The 19859-nt window shown below is 34.5% G+C and overlaps 2 protein-coding genes across 3 annotated transcripts; one reads left to right on the top strand and one right to left on the bottom strand.

Annotated features, from left to right (window-relative positions):
- The first annotated feature begins 1129 nt into the window (after window positions 1-1129).
- Window positions 1130-4936, top strand: LOC143636834 (protein TONNEAU 1b-like). 2 transcript variants are annotated; one of them, XM_077104327.1, is made up of 8 exons: window positions 1130-1250; window positions 2506-2638; window positions 2752-2840; window positions 3169-3291; window positions 3426-3556; window positions 4424-4449; window positions 4526-4685; window positions 4793-4936. In XM_077104327.1, the coding sequence occupies exons 1-8, from the start codon at window positions 1164-1166 to the stop codon at window positions 4824-4826; spliced, it is 783 nt and encodes a 260-aa protein (XP_076960442.1). In that variant the 5' UTR covers window positions 1130-1163; the 3' UTR covers window positions 4827-4936. The 2 variants fall into 2 exon arrangements, with proteins under 2 accessions (XP_076960442.1, XP_076960443.1); XM_077104328.1 differs by lacking the exons at window positions 4424-4449; window positions 4793-4936 and having other exon boundaries at window positions 4526-4715.
- An 11292-nt stretch (window positions 4937-16228) lies between these two features.
- On the bottom strand, window positions 16229-19484 carry LOC143636851 (leucine aminopeptidase-like). The gene is made up of 4 exons (XM_077104338.1): window positions 18797-19484; window positions 17851-18084; window positions 17449-17775; window positions 16229-16651 (listed from the first exon to the last, which is right to left on the bottom strand). The coding sequence occupies exons 1-4, from the start codon at window positions 19286-19288 to the stop codon at window positions 16361-16363; spliced, it is 1344 nt and encodes a 447-aa protein (XP_076960453.1). The 5' UTR covers window positions 19289-19484; the 3' UTR covers window positions 16229-16360.
- Between the last annotated feature and the right edge of the window lie 375 nt (window positions 19485-19859).

The raw sequence follows: 19859 nt of genomic DNA, 5'->3' as shown, positions 1-19859 counted from the left end.
CGATAACGACAGCAAGAGTAAGTGGAGGATCACAAAATGATTATGGATAGTGTTAACACATTTGCAACTGTTTTATAGCAGTTACTCGTTTTCACTTGTTTTAAGGTTGGCGGTCTAGAGAAAAAATATCTAAACCACCTAAATGTCTTGGGTTCGAGTCCCATGGAATCAAAGAAATTTACCGTACAGAAAGAAAAAAAAACTAGTTTTCACCCGTTGACTGGTTTGAGTACAGTCAAGACAAATGATAGTATGCATTATGTAACTGAAGAATATATACAATAATGCATATATATGTACAAATAAAAAAGAAGATGAAAAGAAAAGTTAACTAGAGAAAGACCGCTAAAAAAAGTTAGTTGGATAGAATAAGTGATCCACATCAATCGTCATAGTTTTCAATTTCGACTTGATTCTCATATAGTTCTTACCCTATAATATATGTTACTTGATTTTATTGAAAGTGTAAAGTAATAATAATTACTCATACATTAGTTGGTTAATTTTAATTGAACATTAAAACCATCCTCAGTGGGTGAGTTTAGGGGTAGCATAGGGGCGGTACCCCCTCGGAACATCCCCGAGGGGAGGTATGGGACGGGTGGTAACGGGTTGGGCGGTGGTGTGAAGACCCGACGACTTTGGGTGGGACTGTAGTTTAAAAAATAAATTAAGTAGTTAATCTATTTAAACCCTAAAAAATCCATCTTCACCAACACACATTTTTTCATCCAAAACAAACATTCTTTTCCAAAAAATTCTCACCATTTCATAACGACGACAACGAGTATTATTTTTATTTTAATTAATTAAGTAGGTTGTTATGTTTTTAATTGGCTTTGTTGCCCCCTCCATAAAGAATAATCTAATAGGTTCGAAAGTCTAGCTGAATTTGGTATATAAGAATTAGCATTAAACGAGCATACTTTTAACCTCAAACTCGAGCTTGTTGAGTCAGCCTCCATTTAAACTTTTAACAAACCGATCTTGACTACTTGTCGGTTGTCAGCCAACCCGTATTGTGCCCGTATTCCCAACCCGACTGAGTCTCGGATGGCGCATTGAATAACTGCTAGCACACACAAAGTCACATTTGTACTAGTTACAACAAACACACAGAGTCTGAGAAACATACATACAAGTAACAGAATAAGAAGAAGAAGATGGATGATTATGCTAGAGAAATGATGGACCTGAAGACTCTCGTCACTCGATCTCTTGAAAAGAAAGGGGTTCTCGCCAAGATCCGAGTTAACTATTCTTCTTTTCTTTTGTTTATTTATACGCTTCAATTTCTCATTTATTTGTTCAAATGGTTAGGGTTTCTATTGCTGCTGTAACTGTACCTTATTTATAAAAAAAAAAATTCAAATTTTAACATATTAGTTCATGGACTGGGTCAGGCACTCGGGTTAAAAGCTTAAAACTAAGGTCCAATTTGCCGCGATTTTGACTGATTACCGATTTGTTGGTCCGAGTAGGAGGAATTGCATTGCTAGCGTATCTATTAATCGGCGCCTAATTGTGATTTTTATAAGTGTAATTGTTTATGTATGAAGTTTGAACTATAATACTATGCACACATAAATACTTCAAAATTAATGCAATTTTACTTTGAAGTATTTATGTGAAACCTATTAATCGGCGTCTAATTGTGATTTTTTACAACACCGAGTCAACGTTTAATGGTTTTTTTAAAGAATGATTTGACCAAAAAACAAGATTTTTCATTCATGTTTTGTAACATTGCTAGGCGCTAGTAGGGTGGTGGGGTACCGATAGCGATCAATAGGGATTAATCAGATTGGAATTTTTTATGTAATCGGATTAATATGTTTCACATAAATACTTCAAAGTTCACATAGTATTATAGTTCAAACTTCATACATAAAAAAATTTTAAACTTTAACATATTAGTTCATGGATTGGGTCGGGCACTCGGTTAACAGGTTAAAACCAAGGTCCAATTTGCAGCGATTTTGACTGATTACTGACTTGTTGGTTAGATTAGGAACCCTGTTGTTAGTAGCGCTCATAGCGGGCGGAATAGCGTAGCGAAGTGTTGATCTATCACTATCTGAATTTGGTGCCTCCATAGCATGACAAATTACCAAATTTCAGTTTATTCTGTTTATTTTTGTTTTTAATATAGATAGCGATAAATCATAAAATATACTTATAAAATAGCTGCATTTTAGTTTTTTTTGGGTTAAATATATGTATAAAAACAGTTTATTTGGATATAATCTGCATATGAAATATTTCTAAAAAAAGTTTCTATTGTATCGCTAAACATAAAATAGCGCCTGCTATTTAATAGCTATCGCCACATAGCGTATCGGTAGCTTGCCACTATTGTCCGTTATTCGCTATTAACAACAATGATTAGGAGAAATTGTATCGGTAGCGTACCGATTAATCGGCGCCTAATCGTGATTTTTACAATACCGAGCATCATTTAATCGTTAACTTAAAGCGTTATATTTCATTATTGATTAATGATAGGCTGAGCTTAGAGCAAGTGTGTTTGAGGCAATAGAGGACGGCGATAAGGTGATTGAACAAGATGAAGGTTTGCCTCCTGCACTTTTGGGTAGTTGTAATGAACGCGCAAGACAACTTCACGCTTCACCTTTAGGTATACATCTTCAACTACTAGATTATCGGGTTAAAGTTCGTTTTTGAATAATTAGTGTTTCACATATAATTTAAAGTTATTGACCCATTCATATTGGTTCGATATGTTTTCAGGTCGACTGATGTCAGCTCTAATATGTGAATACTTGGATTGGGCACAACTTAACCACACACTAAAAGTTTATTTGCCAGAGTGTAATTTGGTAATCACATGAAAAGTTACAAGCTTTATTGTATATGTTTGTTTCAGTTTATTTGATAACAAGCTTTCAGTAGTGATTAAATTATGAAATTGTGAAGAACAATATTGGTTTTTCATTACAAACAATCAGTCTGATAAAAGTGAATAGATTATTCTTCATATAATATAGGTTTTGTGATCATATTGATATATTTATAAGTTACAAAATTTAAATTTTATGGATTAAATTTTGCTGAAACTTGTAGGTCAACCAAACCCGTTTGACCTGCATCTAGAAATGAACCATTTGAATAACCCATTTTATCTTTTGTCTAAAACTTGCATTGCAGCAAAAGGATGCATGGAAAACCGAATTAAAAGACTTGAATATTAAGAGTGGGTATGAGATGAACCGAAATGGAGATAGTGGTCCAATGCTATTGGATGTACTTGAAGGATTCTTAAAAGTTGAGGTTTGTTATTATTTTTTTCTCGTTACAAACTTAGCAATATATGAATCATACTTATTTTACTTTATCTCTGCTATCTGTAATATGTATACATAGCATATAAACATCCAATTGTTAATAAAGATATGCACTTGTAGAATCAACCACAAGTGAGAAGTGGTGGAAGGAGATTAGTCATACCTGAGCAAGACTCTTTGACTAGTCTTGATTCACGAAATCGAAGGTCGTCTTCGTCGTCTGTTATTGGGGGCTTGCCTCCTCTCGTAAGGTGCGATTGTTAAGCCCGTTTGCCTCAAACACGTCAAGTAATATAATTTAGTAAGAAGCTCAAAAGGTGAAAGTTCCAAAGTCTATTTTTGATGCATCTAAACATGCCGTCTTTTTAATCGTTCTTATTCAAAGATTTAAATTATAATCCTAATAGTTTCTCTATTTGTAATTATCACATCAATGATTTAAGAACGAATTTAAAAAGCAAACAAAAAAGTGATTGTGAAACAAGTTTAAGCTTGAGTTCGGCTTAAACCCACACCAAAAATGACCAGTTTCAACTCAAACCTGTTTCCACTCCTTACCACTTGGAATGTAAGCGAAACGAGTTGAGCCAAGCTCGAGCTTGGCTCGTCAATAGTTGATTAAGACTTTAAGCTCGAGTTCCGCTCGTTTATAATTTTTTAATTAATTTACTTACATGTAAGGTTATTTTTGTATATATTTTAACTATAATATTTCCCTAAAACATATATTAGTTAGTTTTTCTGATCTTGAATTTATACATAATAATAATTATTTATATATATATATATTTAATGTATTATATAAAAATTATTATATAATAATAGGCTCGTTTGTACTTGCAAACCAGCTCGAGCTCCATATAAGTGAAGCTTAGGCTTGGGCTCATTTATTAAACAAGTTTAGTTTTAGCTCATGCTTGAGCTCGTTTATGTTTGGCTTGATCGAGCTTTTAGTGAGCCAAACTTGAGTACCTAACGAGCGGTTTGACTCGTTTACTCCCCTACTACCACATCTATATACACTTGTAGAAATGTAGGAATCATGGAAATTTGTCAAATATAAATGCTTCACCTATTTTTAGTTTGGTAATAATGCTTATATATATCTCATATTGCAGGCAAATCCCTGCTTCTCAGGCTTCTGGTAAGTACTTAAATCTCTTAAGTAGGCATATACATGTCAAGTCATAACATTTAACTTTCTATTAATAATTACTCAGACAGAAGAGTGGGCTCCTCGAATTCAGGCTACAGAAAAGACGACTACAATCGAAGATACGAAACTGATGATATCCAAGTGGATATAATGCTGCGAACCTCATCTGCCTTAGAAAACCTTCAATTGGATAGAAAGGCGCGTCATTTAACAAGCTCTAGGAGGTTAGTAAAATTAAAACCGGATCATCCTTGACGGACCGTTACAATGAAACCCTGTTTATAATTTTTAAATTATAGCATGTTAACAAATTTTAAAAAAATTGATTCAGGCATGGAGGGGATGGCAGCAGTGAAGATATGTAGCTTCAATGACTTGTTGAGAGCTTGTAGTTAAACCTTTGTGCTAGTGTTTGTGTGTTTATAAGGTAAATTAGGATGACCCATTTTGCCCTTTTTGGGCATGAATGTTAATGTTTGTTTTAATTTATTTTGATGAATATTATTTTTATTATTATTATTATTATTATAAGTTATTTGTATTGCCATTAAATTATATGATTATTATTATCAGAGTTAATTAAAACTTCACGCGGAATATAACTTCAACCATAACATATTACAAAACTGTCAAATCTTGTCTTAACAACATTCATATTTATTTAAACATAAAACATAGTCTTTGAAAACATCATAACATTTTCTTGAGATGCCAGTATCTTCGATTCTATGCCATGTGTCTTCAGTCATGCGAGCTGCTTCAACCTATTTGCCTGCGTGCATACTAAAAGTCAGCTACGCTGAGTGAGTTCTAGTTAATCACATAACTTACTTTACATACACATATACGTGCCCGTAGGTACGCATTACATACTTAACCTGTCCATCAATCTTTCATACACATACATATCTAACCTTACGTTATAAAGAGCATTCTCCCTACATACCTCGGATATTATTAGGGTCCGGTGCCCTCCATCCTCGGATATTATTAGGGTCCGGTGCCCTTCATCCTCGGATATTATTAGGGTCCGGTAACATTCATCCTCAGATATTATTAGGGTCTGGTACCCTTTCTTCCATACCTTTTTAACATACTTTTCTATATACATAATCGTAAGTTTCATACATACATCATTCATTCTTCATCTTACAACATACATATAACATCAACATTTCTTGGCAATACATGCAATTCCGAAGATCGTTCATGTATCGACAAGAAACCATTCATACATTTCACATAATACATATATGGCATACACTTATCACTTAGGATAAGTGTATTAACTAATCACATCGAGTATGCACACAGCCCCGAAAACATAACAAGGAATGGGGCTAGAAACTCACCTGAAGTCGGTTACGTTCACCGTTAATAGTTATTCCTTTCTTCAGTTGGGCACGGCTAACTGTATAACAATTACTCGTATCAATTATCTATCACTAGCCATATCACGTTTCTATTCTAATTATAACCCTCAACGGACGGGGGTCCGGGGGCAGCGCCCCTGGCAGCGGGGTCTAGGGGCTGCCGCCCCTAGCAGGGTCCAAGGGGCAGAGCCCCTGGCTGGGGTCGAGCTGCCAGGTCAGCTTGAAAAATTTTTATTTCTATTAACTGTCGTAACACATTTTCCATTAGGATTTTAAAACTAGTAATATAATATTACATGTCGTTTAATGCTCCGTAAAAATTGAACACTTTTTTTGGTATGGGATTTCGAAATAAATGTCATTGGGGTCTACGCCTTGTTCAATGATCCAGAGTTTTGTGAATTCCATGTTATCTTTGAATCTCCCGAGTGTATCGACTAAACCTTTCCAACTTATTTCCTCCGTCCCATTATAATTGTCCTAGTTTGACTTTTCAAGTCTTTCTTTTGCAACCTTAACCGTAAATATTTTTGTTCGTGTCATATAATACTTGATGAAAATTATATCAATTTAAAATACATTTAATACCAATTCATTCATATATTTTACATCAAGTATTATATAACACAAAAAAAAATATTGTTGGTCAAAGTTAAATAAGGAAGACTTAAAAAATCAAACTAGGACACTTATAATGGGACGGATGTAGTATAATGTTTAATGTGGCTATGTCTTCACCTTGTGCACCCTCAACTATTAAAAGCAGACAGTTTTTGTTGCAAAATTGACTATAAAAAGGTTTTACAAGCTCTTAAGCATGTCATGACAATAGGGTAATGCATAAATCATTTGCTCCATGGTGATATTTTGGTGTAACAAACAGACGTAAGCGTCATCTAGTGTTACGAGATTGTTCTTCCATCACTCCGACCTCCCATGAATTTCTACCCACGCTCTCAGCCTCTCACTCTCTCTGGGTCGTCTGTGATATATATACCGACATCAAGTGTCGCCGCTTTAGGCCTCGTCGTATTAGAATGAATTTCTTGAAGTAAAACAACAAAAGCTAAACAATCAAAGTTCACAATTTTCCACTAGGGGTGTTCAAAAGTATCCGAATCCGAATCCGAATCCGTATCCGAATTATCCGACTATCCGTATCCGAACTATCCGAAATTTCGGAATCCGAATCCGAATCCGTATCCGAATTATCCGACTATCCGTATCCGAACTATCCGAAATTTCGGATATCCGAAATTTCGGATATCCGAATCCCGGATATCCGAAAATTCGTATTCGGATTCGGATAGTAGTTTTCTGATTTTTCGGATATCCGAATTATCCGGTATTTTAATTTTAATATTTTATAATTTATTTTATATTATACACAAACCCTAACTTAATATATCACATAACATTAACATATCATCTCTCTCATTCAAACATAGCGGCACCTCATCTCTCTCACAAAAACATAGCAGTGGCGCCGGCCACCGTCTCCGGCCACCATCCCCGGCCTCTGTAACACAAACCCGTCACCATCAATCATCGTCACAGCCTCCCGTCCATCATCACAGCCTCCCGTCTCAGATTCTCAGTTCCACCCGTCGCCATCAATCATCATCACAGCTTCCCGTCCACTATCACAGGTTCACCCTCTCCACTCAGCGGCGCCACCATCTTCCACTCAGCTAGACAGCCACCATCACAGCCTCACAGTCAGACAGCCACCATCAAACTTGTTATTTGGTTGTATGTTTGGTTTGTTGGATTAGAAACTTGTTATTTGGTAGTTGTATTTTGGATTTGGAAACTTGAATTATGAAGATGATGTATGGTTTTTATTAGTAAATCAAGTTTTTTTTATTTCCTGATATTCGGATATCCGGTTTCGGATATCCGAAAATTTCGGATATCCGCATCCGGATATCCGAAATTTCGGATTCGGATTCGGATAGTGATTTTCACTATCCGAAATGTTCGGATATCCGGTTTCGGATATCCGAAATTTCGGATATCCGGTTTTGAACAGCCCTACTTTCCACCCCTAATTTCATCGGCCAGCTAGACCTAATAAGCCCCAATATTCCAATTAAGGTTTGTATTGCCGCATTTGTTTTATCGAATCTAGCTCAATTTGTTTTAAAAAGTTTATATTAATTTGTGCATGTATTGTTATATGCTTCCAGCATTATCGTTGGGTATTTGATGATCACCTCTCATATATTGGTCAAGCGAACCTATCGAACAAATTTTCCAAACTCATTGTGTGCAGTCGATGGTACCAAGCATCCCCGAAAAGCCATGTCTATCTTCATGTGGTTATATAAAAGTGCAATGTATGTGGCTAGTTGATGCACTTAAAAACTCTCACTCGTATAAAATAATAGCCAAATTACAAAAACATTGATAGGTTTTATCTTAAGAACGTCTTGACAAACGTAGCTAGACGTTCATAGTATGCGTTAAGAACATTTCTGATTCCACGTTGTTTAATCATTGACATGCATTTCTGTTTTTCTATCTCACATCTATTCGGTTTCATAAAATACAAATAAATTTAAAAAAAAAATCTTCAGCCAATTTTCAACCAAAGTTATCGGAGGAATCCAAAGTATTTGAACAATTAACAAACAAAAGATAATGATAAAGACTTAACATCCTCATAGAATATTAACCAACTTTCAAAAGTGTTCTAATTAGGTCACTCATGCATATGTTTTTCAAATCGGGTCACTAAATCTTCAAATCGAGTCTCATTGATTTATTTGTGCGTCAAGAAAGAAATGGGGGTCAGAATTTGCAATATATGTATTTATATTTAAAAAAAATTAATAAACATTAATTATATTAAAATTCAAAAATAAAAAATAAAATCCACGTCGTCACTCAACATCAACATAAAAAAAAGATAAAAAGATTCATATGTGAAACAAAAAAGAAAAACACTAAAAAAACATGTTGAAACCTTTAATTTAATAAAATATAAATGTTGAATGACTTAATTGAAACATTTTTTAAAGTTGAATGACTTAATTGAAACAATTTCGAAACTAAATTCAAACTCAATATAGTAATTCTACACGAGATGCTAAAAGTTAATAGAGAGAAGGAAAGAAAAAAAAGTTAAGGATTTGATTTTTATGAAAATGTATTTTGTTAATTTGTAGTAAATCCTAGTATAAAAATAGGACCCTTCTTCTCCAAGAAACAGGAGGATATAAAAACATCTTCTAATCGTGACTCCCTAACTTTACATTGATCCACTATGGCTTCCATGATCTGCCTCAGTACTTTCAACCTCGTCGTCGTTTCGTTCCACAGTTGTCTCCGCATCTCGTTGTCTTAGCATCCATGCTGGTCACAGAGATTATACGACTATGCCAAAAGATGGTAGTTAGTTTCTTCAAAGCCTAGTAGCCTACATTTTATCATTTTTGTTTTTCTGTTTGCTTGATTAAGCCCTTAACAAATTAATGATCAAAGATGTATTTTCCAATGTTGTAAAAGTAAGTTTACAAACTCCGTCTAGTTACTAAGAATCTATCAAAGATGGTTAACTTCAGCTAGAAGCACATCTTCTCGGTGAACTTAGCTGATTTTGAATCAAAAATATTAAGCATAAATTTTTGTAGTATTAATGAACAAATATCATTTTTAAATAATGATTAGCAATTTTTAGAATATTTGATTATTTAAAAATGTATTTCTTTTATTTATAGTAATTTTCATCTATTTTGTTATATATATTAGTAAACTTATGATATTTGACATATATATAAGGGGATGGATCTTGCGAGAAGTGATATTACATTAATCTCTAATTTCACTCCCTTTCATATGATATTATAGGTTGGTTGTATGTATGTCTTAATTACACATTCAAAACTACCTACAAACATATAAATGTACCGAGCCACATTCAAACATATGTACCTACACACATGCATACACATATACAAGCATACGTACACATATACAAACAAACGTACCTACACACATACATATTCACCTACACAACGCACCTACACGTAAGAAAGGGAATGAAATTAGGGATTAATGGAGTTACACCTTCACTTCTCGCTGTAAAAAAACTTCTGAAATGATCCAATACCATATATATAATATCTAAAAATTAATTTTCTCAGGTCTGATCCGCCTAACTACTTTTGCAACCTTAATATTTTCACTTAAACATATGACTTAACGGGGTTTTCCCGACAGCGATAAGTTTCTTCTTTCTTTAGAGGCTCGGTGTAGAGGTAGGGTACCAAAAAGACCCAAATACCCTTAAGTACCACCCGCGGGTCATAGAGAACCCTCTTGTAAACCACCCGCGGGACACTTGGGTCACCCGCATATCACGAGTGAGGAGGAACGTCCTCATAACACACGCGAAAGCATTCTGGCGTCCTCAAAAGTCATCCGCAGGATAGGACATCTGTCCGCTTAAACAACTGGATGACAGTGCCAGTGGGACAGCTGTCATCACTCAAGTACTCTCTAGAAGAAGGCTTATGATTCTAACTTGGGGAATACGTAACATGTTAACCAATAAATAAAGGACACCTGGCCAGCTTGTTATAACCGTGCACATGGCCAGAGTGCAATCCGTCCTATCATTTGGTGACGCGTGTCCAGGTTGTTATACTCATGCACATGAGGCGTATAGCTCAACCTATCACAAGAGGACACGTGTCCAGACGGTTATCAGAGATCTTCTAGAAAAGGACAACTGCCCCAATCATCCTTCCTTCATCCTTCGGCTATAAATACCTTGTCAAATGGTATGAGGTATTCATTCACTCACCTACATTCTGACTACACTTAGTCTTTACATTTCAGTACTTTCTCCATTTACGAACGTCACTGATTCTCACGCCGGAGGGTGGTTACAGGAAGACCCCCCCTCTTGTCCTTCCTGTAACAAGACTCACGGTGTCTGTTTTGCAGGTTCCGGTCATTGGACTTTAGGAAGTATTACTCATATCGTGGTTGTAGTTATCATATCTTACCTTGTGGACTCATTGGATCCAGGACCCATACCCGGGGAGTGGATCTGTGTTTCTTCACTCGGGTATTGGGGGTAGTTAACTTAAACATTTGGCAATTTATGTTGATTAGCTATATTTGATGAATCTTATTGGATTTCAGAATCTTATGAACAATCATGGCCAGGAATGTTGTCGCCAAAAATTTCTTCAATGTCATCACAAGTTGACATCAGTGCAGAATGGAGACACTTAGAAATGTATAAACCTGAATCGGAGGATCGGGATACTTATAAAGGTCTGCGTGTAAACCTGTATATGCCTGGCCTAAAACAGGAGGACATGAGGACATGTGCTCAACACAAGTTACCATACATGACCACTAGTGAAATCAAGAAAGACGATATCAAGAAAGATGATATCATGGCTAACCTAATGTGTAAACTCATCGCTAGTATCCGTGACATCACTATGGGTAAGTTGTATTTCAAACCATTTATTCATATCCCGCAAGGTGCATGTTTATTATATATAGACACTTACATATATTCTCAACCTAAAAAATTAATTACATATTTCCTCTACCTAAAACATATATATTAATTGTTAGGCCCTTCCTGATCGTATGGCTTCTGATCACGAAGTACGTTCTTGGACTTCATGTTAATCACAACCACACTCACACAATAATTATTATATGCAAGTATGAACAACCCAACATGTAACTGAAATGAGAAACTTGAAAGTTAGTATGTTATGATTATAGACTTCTGTTTCAATTGACACTATTTAACGTACTGACTCGATAAAATAACAAAACCTATAAGATAAAACCATAATGAATTAGCGGTTAACATATACTATATATTTAGGGGAAAATTAACGTACAAATGAAATCAACGTGCTAATTAATTCTAATTGTGAGAATCAAGCAGAATAAGTAGAGTAATTATATCTTTATAATTGCTCTACTTGTTCTTGATTCTCACAATTAACATGTTAATTTCATTTGTATTTGATCTAAACGCTACATATTTATTCATTTCATCAAAACTAAACTATTAAATGGCCATTTTACTTTCATTCTTACTATATGATTTTTACACATTTTCCCTTCTAATGTACATGTTTATCTATTTTATTAAAATTTACTTATTGAATATAATATTAAATATAATAAAAACTGCGTACACACAAACACATTTAACCTGTAAAGTGGCAATTATATTGTTGTTTTGTGATTGGAATACTTATGAAACAAAATACATAAATTAGCTCAATAAAGACTAAAACCATGAAACCTTCCACTAGAAAAACAAGATTTAGAGCATCACCTGTGACATTTTATTGTATTATTTAGAAAGTTAGCACTATACATGATTTTCTTTGAGATAAATGAATAAATGTACATGATTTCTGACGTCATCTTGATCAGATCTCCCGCCGAACAAAACACAATATATCAGAGTCGCTTGGTTCTAAAGTTCGTTTGATTATGTGATTAGTGTAAATTGAACAGGGTAAATGGGTAATTTAATATGAAAAAGAAGAAATATGTAATTAATTTTTGTTGGCTGGGGAAATATACTAGTTTTTATCTCCCGTATTACGGAGGGTTGTTTTATATTGTTTGTTATAATATTTATTTATTTTTTGAATTTATATTTTTTATTGTATGAAAGTTAATAATATACCTATGGTTTGATGATAAATTGTTTCACAAATAAATGAGATGTTATAACCCGGTTTAACAGCTATATGGTTTTGATGAGACCCAAGACCCGTTAATTTTTTTACTATAAAATTGGTTTTTTAATTATAAATAATATTTATGAAAGTTAATAATATACTTATGGTTTAATAAGACCCAAGACCCGTTTATAGTTTTACTATCAAATTGCTTTTTAAATTTAAATAATATATATATATATATATATATATCTTTTTTAAAATAAATAAGATATTGATTTTTATTATATCCTATTTTATAGGATTTTTACATCAATAATTTGGTGAGAATAATTTTTAAGTTAATGAGATGTTATAACCCGTTTAAGAAATATTTGGATTTGCTAAGACTCATACCCATGAATTCGGGTGAAATGCATGAGAAGTCTCCATTTAAAAATCAAGCAAATCTGGCGACTCCAAAAAAGGGGGGATCGACCACATCGTGACACATATGATTTTTATGTCTTCGTTTATATATATTATAGATATATATATATAGGGGATGGTTCAAGAGAGAAATGTTATTATTGCAAGAAATGTAAAAAATGAATATGAACCACTAGTTTTGTTTTAAGTTTTAAATGCTTAAAGCTAAATAAAGAAACTATTAATTATTCTCTTTCTTCAATTAATATAATTAATAAACCATAATATTTATTTATTTAATTAATATAAATAATGAAATTATAATAGTTAGAAAATATTAAGAACTCATTTATTTTTATAACTTACTTTTTGTTTTTTAAACTTTATCCTACACAAGTATAATTTATTCATACATTAAAATTTCTTTCTATCCAAAACTAATTTCTTCCAACTCAATATATTAATATCCATCAACACATACTTACATTATGATGAATAATACCAAAAAACAATTTTACATGTGTTTGCATTAGATATCAACAAAAAAACATACAACCTACACAAAAACATATAACCGACACTTGTGCTAAGAATAAGACAACATATAACCTACACACGAAAAACATTTAACCTACACACAAAATTCATCATCAATAAAATACACACGCACATGAAAACATATAACCTACACACAAAAAACATATAACCTACACACGAAAATTTTATCTTACACAAATACAATTTATTCATACATTAATTTCTTTTCAAAACCAATTTCTTCAAACTCAACATATCAATCTCCATCAACACGTAGTTACATTGTGATAAATAATACAAAAAACTATCTTACACATGCTTGCATTAAATGTTAATAAAAAATATACAACTTACACAAAAACATATAACCTACACTTGTTCTAAGAATAAGAAAACATATAGCTTACATACGAAAAACATATGACCTAAGCATGTGTAGGGTATGTGTATCTTTGTGTAGTTTATATAATTGTTGATGTCGAATTACATATGTAAGTTATATGTTTTTTTATGTTGTACGTTTTTATTGCTCAAAACAAGTGTAGGTTATATAACTTTGTGTAGGTTGTATATTTAATGAACTTAAATACGTTGATATATGCTAATATATTGAGTGGAAATTATTTTTTTAATATAAAGAAATAGTATTATATGAATAAATTGTATTTATGTTGAATAAAATAAAGAATGTGTAAATAAAAAATAAAACTAAAGTAGTGTTTTTATCTTTTTAATTATTATAGTTAAATTAGTTAGAAATATTAATTAGAGATATTTATTATGGTTATATTAGTTGTATTAATTGAAGAGAGAGAGAGAGTGAGAGTACATTTATTTTTGCATTTACATCTTTTTTATTTATTTTTAAATATTTAAAACCTAAATAAAACTAGTGGTTCATATTCATTTCTCTCATTTCTTGCAATAATTTGATTTCTTTCTTGAATTTAAACATATATATATATGTGTGTGTGTGTGTAACTTGTTTGTTCTTGTTACTTCAGATTCGTTTTATGATAGACCAGTTCTAGGCAAGGGATCATGCCCTCTCGTGGCAAGGCCATTGCTACCTGATTCGTTCTCAATATGTACGACAGAGACCGATAAAAATCTAGAAACAACACTGAATATGCACGGGACTATTAAGTTAACCACGCACGGCTTATGCATGTCCTTATACATGTATGGTCCGTATGAAGTGAAGAGAAAGGACGTGAAGACATTTTTTGTTAACAACACTTTGTTCATTGAAGTAAAAACAAAAAGGGAACATCGTCTTGCATGCATATATTTACCAGAGCGCGTTCGCAAGAAGCATAATATAATCAAGAGACAGGTGAAAGGTAATGTATTTTATGCAATAATTGCTTGTTCTGTGAAAAAGGAGGAGGTCAGAGATTAATTGAAACACATCACCATATAACGGGTATGGTTTCTATATATGTTATTTCTTGATCAGAACAATGTCAAACTATGATAATAGAGTTAGGTTTCAATTATTCCAACTGTTAGATTATCATACTAATTCATTGATTACTTCAAAGTTTAAGTAGGGATAAAATAAATACCGAAACAAGCTATACTGGAAAGCCACAACCTACCACTAACATAGCTAAAATTAGTAAAACATCTAATGGAACGGAATAAGATGAACCTCTAAGGCCATGTGTAGTGGGGCTACAAATATGGACGTCAAGGGCCAACGAGGGCGAGAACACCGCCCCCCTAGACGACAAAGGGGCGATAAGTTGGGGGAGGGGGATTTGTGGGCTACATATCGCCCATCTGTGCCACGTGTCAAAAATCGCCTCATTTTGTAGCATCTCTAATTCTCTACTTCACATGTCAAAATGATATATGTTATTTAATATTATAGAAATACGAATTACGTTTTATTTTTTAAGTTAAAATTTGCCCAAGTTCACGGACTAGATGTGAATCTGGTTGAGGTTGACCGCATTTGATCGATTCTTAGGAACTAGACGGAGTTAAAAAAAAATTCGTCTCGGTGACATACCTTGTAGTAAGTACTCGAAGATTACTTGGTCTTGTAAACATATTTTTACAACATTGCTAATAAGTAATACCATGTATATAAGTGTGTGCTTAAAGGATTACACATTTTTTTTCCCAACTAGCTCCATACTACCTGCATAAATAAAGGAATCATGTATGTTGGTCCATAACTAGCAATGAGGAAATGGGTAATTTAACTTGGATTACATCTTTGCCAAACACCTTTGGATTCTTGGCTTGTGTGGTTCGCATGTTGTATGTGAATCCTCATGTCATGAGTTCGAGGGTTTGGTGGCGGTGTCAAAGTGGTGGTGGTCAATTGATATCCTAAAAAAAAATCTAATCATTGCCAAACATTTCAAGATAAAATTGCTTCAATTGCCTATGTTTGGCACAAGTGTAAAAGGAAATATATCTGTTGGAGAACAGTAGTGTGAAAATAGATGCACAATCACCGTCAGTCACCATCAGCTTTGTTATCGATTAGACTGTCGTAGCACCGAGACACATTCTTCTGAGTTGCAGGCTTAATCAACATGCCACGTCAGTTTTATATCTATCTTTCCCACATGCATAATGATGTATAATTATATTAAGAAATTTTTATTTTTTAAACCAACCAATTTTAAAATTTCATGCATACCTTTGATTTTGTTTTTCAAGTTAATTACACAGATGATCTATGTGTTTACCCTGAGTAACACCTTTGAGAGTTGTATACATCATTTCAAGATCTCTTTTATCTAAATATTGTTGAAGTGACATGATATTGCCAAGAAAATCAGAAAACTATCCATGAAGATAAAGTTAAAACAGTTCACATAATTTCATCAAATTCAAACCCTAAATCAGCAAGTCTTTTTAATCAAACAGTTTGTCACAGAACTAGAGATGCTTTGAAAAAATCGACTCGACCACACCTTGAGCTATTGGATGATAAGTTTCACGCGTTTCTGCAAAAACCCGTTGAGCGAATATCTTTTCTTCTTCTTTCCCCTGCACCAGTGCTGTGTATAGCGGACGAAGGTACTTCATTCTCCCCACTTCCTTTAATGTTTTCTCAACAACGTTATAGTATTCATTGCATCTTGAACGAATTGCTAGTTGCAAGAATGCTACCTTCACTTCATAATCTTTGGATTCTGATAGCCTGTATCGCTGGTCCAGAGCTGTAACCTGCGCCATCAAAATTTTATGGTTAAAGAATCATGTGAAGTGAAAACACCCAGTTGACCACTATCACCCTGCGGTTTAATAATGGCAGGCTAATTATTTGACAAAGAGGTTCATGAAACTGAAATCACCGAACTGTAACCAAAATAACTAACATAACCGAACCGTAACTTAAATAACCAACGAAATCAAACTGAATAAAAAAAACAACGGTTTCGTTTATGTTTTTAAGAAACTGGTTTTTCGATTTAGTTTCGGTTTTGGATCAACCAAGAAAAAAAAGAAACCGTAACCAAAATACCGAATCAAACTGCAACCCAACCGAAATAACCAACATAACCGAACAGAAATAACAACCCAATTAAAAACCGACGGTTTGGTTTCAAGTTTTCGCAAAAGCCGGTTTTTCAGTTTAGAATCGATTTTGCTATCAACCAAAAACCGGAAAAAATTAAATAAAAGAACAAACCCCAACCAAAATAATAATTAACGTAACCAAAGCAAACTAACTAACGGAGATAACGCAACCCAAATTCATTATTTTGAGCAATTTCTAGCCCAAATTGTAAAATTAAAAAAAACGAACCTAACCAAACCCAACCCTGTGGAAACCGAAAACTAAATGGTTTTCAAACACCCAAAAACCAAATTTTTGGTTATTAGTTTGATCCAAAACCAACCCATGCTCACAGAGCACCCCTAATTTGACCCGTAGATAGTCTTCATCTTTTTGGACATTATTACATATACCCCCTATCTTTGACCAATTTTGACCTGCATGTACGAGGAAAGAACCAAACCTGTAAAGCTTCAACAGATTTTGGAAGATTTTCCAAATAAAGCTCCCACTGCTGCCCGTGCCAGTTGGCAACTTCTTCCTCACTTGGCATCCTACCTTGTTTAAACTCATGTGCAAGCGACACAATCTTCGTATATATATTAGAAACCGGTTCCATGGCATCTGGAGGAATACCAGTACCCTCGGTCCACGTTTTCAAATCAATATCGTTCTCTATTCCCGGAACATTCGCTCTCAAAAATTCAAGAAACGTTTGCGTATCAATCGACTGAAACTTGAACGCGGCAATGTATTTCTTAACAAACTCATCAAAAGCCACCCTCCCAATCTAGATAAAAACACGTTTTGTTAAAGTTCGTTACGACTGTTTGCTTTTAGACATGTGGAATAATATAATGATTACCTGCCGTTCAATGCGCCATAGAAATTGAAAACCTTTTTCGTAAGGGATTTCAGAATAAATGTCATCAGGGTCTACGCCTTCTTGATTGGTTAAGAGTTTTGTGAACTCAATGTTATCTTTGAATCTCTCAACTGTATCAACTAAACCTTTCCAACCGATTCCAATGTTTAATGCGGCTATTTCTTCACCTTGTACAGCCTCAACTATTCTCCTTTCGGCATAAGTTGTAAATCCCTACAACAATACTTGATTACATAACTAATATGCTCGTTTAGGCTAGCAAACCAGCTCGAGCTCTGGCTCGTCTAAGCTTGGTTCGGGTAGGCTCAATTCAAGCTTTAAACGAGACGAACTCAAGTAGCTCACGAGCAGCATGGCTCGATTGTACACCCCTATTTCCACTAAAATCACTAAGTTTTTTTGTTACTCTAAAATTGGTCAACTTTCATTAGTTGTTCAAAACTTCCAATCCTATGTAACTTTTTTAAATGTTAAAAAGAATCAAATTAAGTGAGACAAATGAAACATATATGAATCGTAGTTACTACCATTTACTGATTATTATTTTTCCAATTTGACTTAAATTTAACAATTATATAACTTGATTGTTGTTTAATAATTGAGACAAGTGAAACATACATGAATCATGGTTACTATTTAGTGATTTTCTTCCCAATTTGATTTAAATTTGACAATTATAGAACTTGTGTTTATTTAGGTAAAAAAAAATTCTTACCTTAATTGAAAAGAAAAACTATCACTTATTAGGTAACAAAGATTCATATATTTTCATTTGCATAACTTATTTCTAAAAAATTAAACATTTATGAAAAAAGTTAGTGACTTTAAATGGAACACTTCAAAAGATATCAGTAACACATCAAAAGATATCAACAATTATGTTATCAACTGATATATAAGTGATCAAAGTATCAAGATTACTCACCTCATTCAACCAAAAATGATCATTAGTCTTATTAGTAATCAAATTCCCAGTCCAACTATGAGCAAGCTCATGAGCCACAACCTGGGCCCCAGTAGCATCCCCTTTGATCACAGTAGGAGTCAAAAACACCATCCTCGGGTTCTCCATCCCACCATACGGAAAACTCGGCGGCAACACCAACAAATCAAACCTCTCCCAATCATACTCCCCAAACAGCCTCTCCCCAACCCGAATCATCTCCTCCGTCCCCGCAAACTCCTTCGCCGCAGCATCCAGCACCGAACCCACCGCCTCCGCATACACCCTCGTCCTCGGCCCCACCTCCCGACACCCGATTTCCCCAACCGCAAACGCAAACAAGTAAGGCGGAATCGGCTGCTCCATCACAAACTCTTCCACTATTCTCCCTTCACCACACCATAAACTCTCGTCACACGACAAACCCGCCTCGCCCGAAACAGGTCCCCTCCGTTCGACGTGTCTGGCGCTCATAACGGCCGATAACTGGTGCGGGATGTTCAGCTTGGCATTATATCGAACACGTGATGTGGGCGTGTCTTGACACGGGAAAATCGCCCTCGCGTGGATCGCCTGGCACTGGGTATACACAAACGGGTACTTTTTGTTAAACGTTTGAGGTGGGTTAAGCCATTGGAGTGCAGAGCTTGAGACAGAGGTAACAAAACCAATCAAGATTTTCGAATTATTTGTTAACGAAACGGTTAAAGGTTGACCCTTTATGGGATCGGCAACCGGGTTGAGGTGAAACGGGATGTGGGTGTTGGTAATTGGGTCGATTACTAAGGTAATTGTGAGGTTACGGGTGTCTAATACAAGGTCGCCTGTGTGGGGTGATGCGAGGGTTAATACGGCGGAAGAAGTGATGGTGGAGGTTGAGAAATTGAAGTAGAGGGTGAGTGAGATGTCGGTTGTTAATGGGTGAGTTGAATCGGTGAATGAGTGTGGGTCGAGAATTAGGGTTTGCAGGTGATGATTGATGAAGGTGAAATTTGGGGGTTTATGATTGTAGGGGAGTGGGAATATACTGATGAAGGTTTTTTTT

Source organism: Bidens hawaiensis, unplaced genomic scaffold, assembly GCF_021521415.1.
Source record: "Bidens hawaiensis isolate Kalapana, Puna unplaced genomic scaffold, B.hawaiensis_p1.1 tig00008064_1, whole genome shotgun sequence".
Lineage (NCBI taxonomy): Eukaryota > Viridiplantae > Streptophyta > Magnoliopsida > Asterales > Asteraceae > Bidens > Bidens hawaiensis.
Note: the sequence above shows the minus strand (reverse complement) of the source record. Positions and strands in the feature narration are given on the sequence as shown.